This window comes from Xenopus laevis, chromosome 8L (assembly GCF_017654675.1).
Source record: "Xenopus laevis strain J_2021 chromosome 8L, Xenopus_laevis_v10.1, whole genome shotgun sequence".
Taxonomy (NCBI): domain Eukaryota; kingdom Metazoa; phylum Chordata; class Amphibia; order Anura; family Pipidae; genus Xenopus; species Xenopus laevis.
The window spans coordinates 126,095,311-126,098,864 of NC_054385.1; the positions used below are offsets into that span (position 1 = coordinate 126,095,311).

Consider the following 3,554-nt stretch of genomic DNA (forward strand, 5'->3'; position numbering starts at 1 on the left):
TTCTGGTGATCTATCTGATAACAACTAGTTGTTTGAAGGTGAACAACCCCTTTAATCTCGATTGAAAAAAGGTAGTGGGATCTGAATCCAATATTCTATATGTATCTTGGTCTGTTAACTGTCTCAGAATCTCTAACTCATAAGCCGTACAGAGGAATGTAATAAAAATCGCTAACGGAAAAACTATTCCCAATGCGAAAAGTTATGCCTTTGTGCGAACAAATTTTGCTTTGTGCGAATTTAATATCGCTTTTGCAAGCCCGGAAACTGTGTAGCGACCACTTCCGACAGTGAAAGACCGTTTGCGAATTTTATAGTTTGCGCCAATGCGCAGTCAATGTAATAAAACTTCTTACTGAAAAAGTCGTTATGTTTGCTCCAAAAGATTACGACACCTTCACGCACTTCTTATGAGTGCGCAATTAAAATTCGCAATGCAATAACAGTTTAAGGAACAATATTACATTGTGAGATGTGGATTTTTAGTCTTATTGGTGCGAATTGTTTTGCTCTTTGCGACTTTTATTACATTCCCCTGTTAGTATCTAACACCACAACAGCTCCCCCTTTATCTGCACATTTCACCACAATATTTTTGTTGTCACTCAAAGTTTTTAAAGCCTTCTGTTCTCCAAAACGAAGGTTCCCCTCATAGTTATTTTTACCCGATTTGATTCAATTTTTATTTTTGATGTCTAGTTTCTCAAGATCCTGTTGTACTAATTTAAATAAAAGATCAATCTGATGACTTTTAGATTGAACCGGGTAATATTCTGAATGTTTCCGTAAATTTGTGTGAGTTACAGACAGTTCAGTTGCTCCAGGCTCTGCATTCTCATGCAACAACTCCTCCAAAGTCAGCAGCCCACACAAATCTTTAAAGTCAAAATTAGGAGAAAGGTGCACATCCATTCCTGAAACTGTACCCCCATCTAATTCTGAAATATCTGACTCTGTTGCCTCAATAGAATCATTTGAGTTATTTAATGTATTAGAATCATATTCCACCAACCCCCTCTCTGTTTGACTTACAGCAAAATGTCTTTTTAAAGTCAAATTTCTAAATAAAGTCCAAAATAGTTGAGAAGGAATTGCTAGTAGTTTTATGGACAAAGTCCAGACCCGAGCCAGTAAAGATGATTCACTGTCTGATAACACATGGGAAGATAGATTAATTATATTGCCCAAGGTCGCATTCTTATCTGGAACTCCATTACCCATTACTCATACTCCATTATGTAATCTAGGCACAGCTCCTGATAAACTGGTTACAAACGTGGCCTCCTGTAGTAACCCTTGGACTTCCTAGTTCGAGGATCTGCTGTGTCTCCTTCCGTACCGCCTTGTGTGCTTCTTGTACTCCAGGTCCCAATGGGTTCTCTCATTGTGTTGTCTCGGTTCCTGTATTTGTCTGGCAACCTGTTCTGATCTAAATTTTGGCTAAAGGTGAGTAATATTTTCCCACATATTCAAAATGAATTCATCATGGATAGTATTAACTTTTTATTACAATCCAACTATTTTTTTTGATGGACGTTTCTATTTACAACAGAGAGGAGCAGCGATGGGGGCCTCCTTCTCTCTGAACTATGCAAATCTGGTCATGGGTTGGTGGGAAAAGATTTACGTTTTTGATGAACATAACCGCTTTAAAGGACAAGGAAAGTCTAAAATAGAATAAGGCTAGAAATGCTGTATTTTGTATACTAAACATAAACTTACTGCACCACAAGCCTAATCAAACAAATGATTTATGCTTTCAAAGTTGGCCACAGGGGGCTGTCATCTTGTAACTTTGTTTTACATCTTTGCCTGGCCCTCACCTTGCACATGCTCAGTGTGGTCTGGGCTGCTTAGGGATCATCATAAACAAAGCTGCTTGATTTCTGCATGGCTGGGAAGTAAGGCAGGGGCTCCCCCTGCTGTACATAAGTATGATTGTTTCCCTGCTCATCAGTTAGGGACTGTCTGACAATTCCTATCCACAGCAGTAAATGAAGGGAGAATTTCACTGCATACAGTCAGGTTTCTTATAAAAACGGTACACATTTTTTAATTAAAGTATATTGGAGATAGGTTTCTTTTTCATTAAAGAAAGTAAAAATGGGATTTTATATTTTTGCCTTTCCTTGTCCTTTAAAAACAAAATAATCAGGTTCTATAGGTACATCGACGATTGCATAGGTGTTTGGGATGGGGATGAGGCTTCCCTAGCTTTATTTGTGGAATATTGTAACCATACAGTTAAGGGTATTCATTTTACACACAAAACAGATCCTGTAAAACTACCTTTTTTAGATGTGATTTTCAGGGTTGAAGGGAATAACATTGTCACGGATTTGTTCCGTAAACCAATCACTCGGAATACATTGTTACACGCCAACAGTGGGCATCCGAATTCTTGCCTGAGGGGCAATTCATGCAATTGCGGAGGGTGTGCTCTTCATGGGATGCTTTTCAGGAACAGGCGATGATGCTTTGGGACCACTTTATTGAAAAGGGATATAAAACAGAAGATGTAAAAAGCGCTTATGATAGAGCGGTGGCTCTAAATTGTAGTGATCTGCTGAAATGTAAATTTAAACAGATGGTGAGTAACACAAGTAAATCGCCTTATTGTTACGTTAAACCGTCTAAAACATTTACAAGTTCGGTCACGGGATTATCATATAATGCCAATCAATACTTCAATTGCACGTCAAAGGGAATTGTCTATCTGATTACGTGCAATTGTTGTGCACAATATGTTGGAAAGACTGTTCGGATGGCGAGCACACGTTTTTTGGATATATCAATTGAAAACCACAGAGACCTATGGGGGATTGAATAGAGATTGGGAGATCTCCTGTTTCTGTGAATGAACTGATTAGCGTTCCTTGTGTATTTATTTCCTTTTTACTGGGTGGCAGTATACCACAATTTCATACCTCCCAACATTTTGTAAATAAAAAGAGGGACAAAAAGTTGTTGTGACCATGCCCATTTTTGTGGCCACACCCCTAATTACCATGTTCATTTTACAAATGGTAAATAAGCCGTATCACTTTAAATGGGCAGGGAGAGCTGTATGGCAGTCCCTACTAAGGGGGATGTATAAAGTTGTAGTGCAACTGGCATCCCTCCACTGGTTATTGAACCCACCAACACCCAGAGAAAGCATTGGCCCAGGGTTAGTGGGGAGAGAGAACAGCGAAGAACCTGTGTGTGGAACTTTGATGTCAGATCAATGGTTAAACACACACACTTACACAGTAACACAGGGCTCTAGTATCCCTTGCCTGGCTGCATGGCATCCCCCACCTCCATAAATCCTCCCCCACTCCCAAGCAGTTAGCACTTACATGGACGCACACATTCCAATCCAGCACAAACTGTAAGACAAGCAGGCAATCAATTGCTGTGATGAACAGCATGGGGATCCAGCTCTCCTCCTGTTGGTAGCAACGTGGAAGTATGGAAGTAGATGCCTGGCCCCATGTTTCCGCTCGTTTAAGTTTACCGTTTGCTGGAGCCCCCCCCCCCCCCCGCACTACACTAAGCAGTCACCAGCCGGG

General features: G+C 40.3%; 1 protein-coding gene across 4 annotated transcripts in view; it reads right to left on the bottom strand.

The window, feature by feature from the left end:
* LOC121397210 overlaps positions 1-3,532 on the bottom strand; it is a 32,117-nt gene extending 28,585 nt beyond the window's left edge. Inside the window, exons 1-3 of one of the 4 annotated variants that reach the window (XR_005963585.1) lie at positions 3,342-3,528; positions 2,290-2,487; positions 1,305-1,429 (exon numbers count right to left, since the gene is read on the bottom strand). Coding sequence is in view for 1 of the 4 variants with exons in the window: in XM_041573584.1 (XP_041429518.1) it covers positions 2,290-2,329 (40 nt within the window). In the remaining 3 variants the exon portion in view is untranslated. Of the gene's footprint in view, positions 1-1,304; positions 1,430-2,289; positions 2,488-3,341 lie in introns of those variants that run through there. The other 3 variants (XR_005963587.1, XM_041573584.1, XR_005963586.1) reach the window with 3 other exon arrangements.
* Between the last annotated feature and the right edge of the window lie 22 nt (positions 3,533-3,554).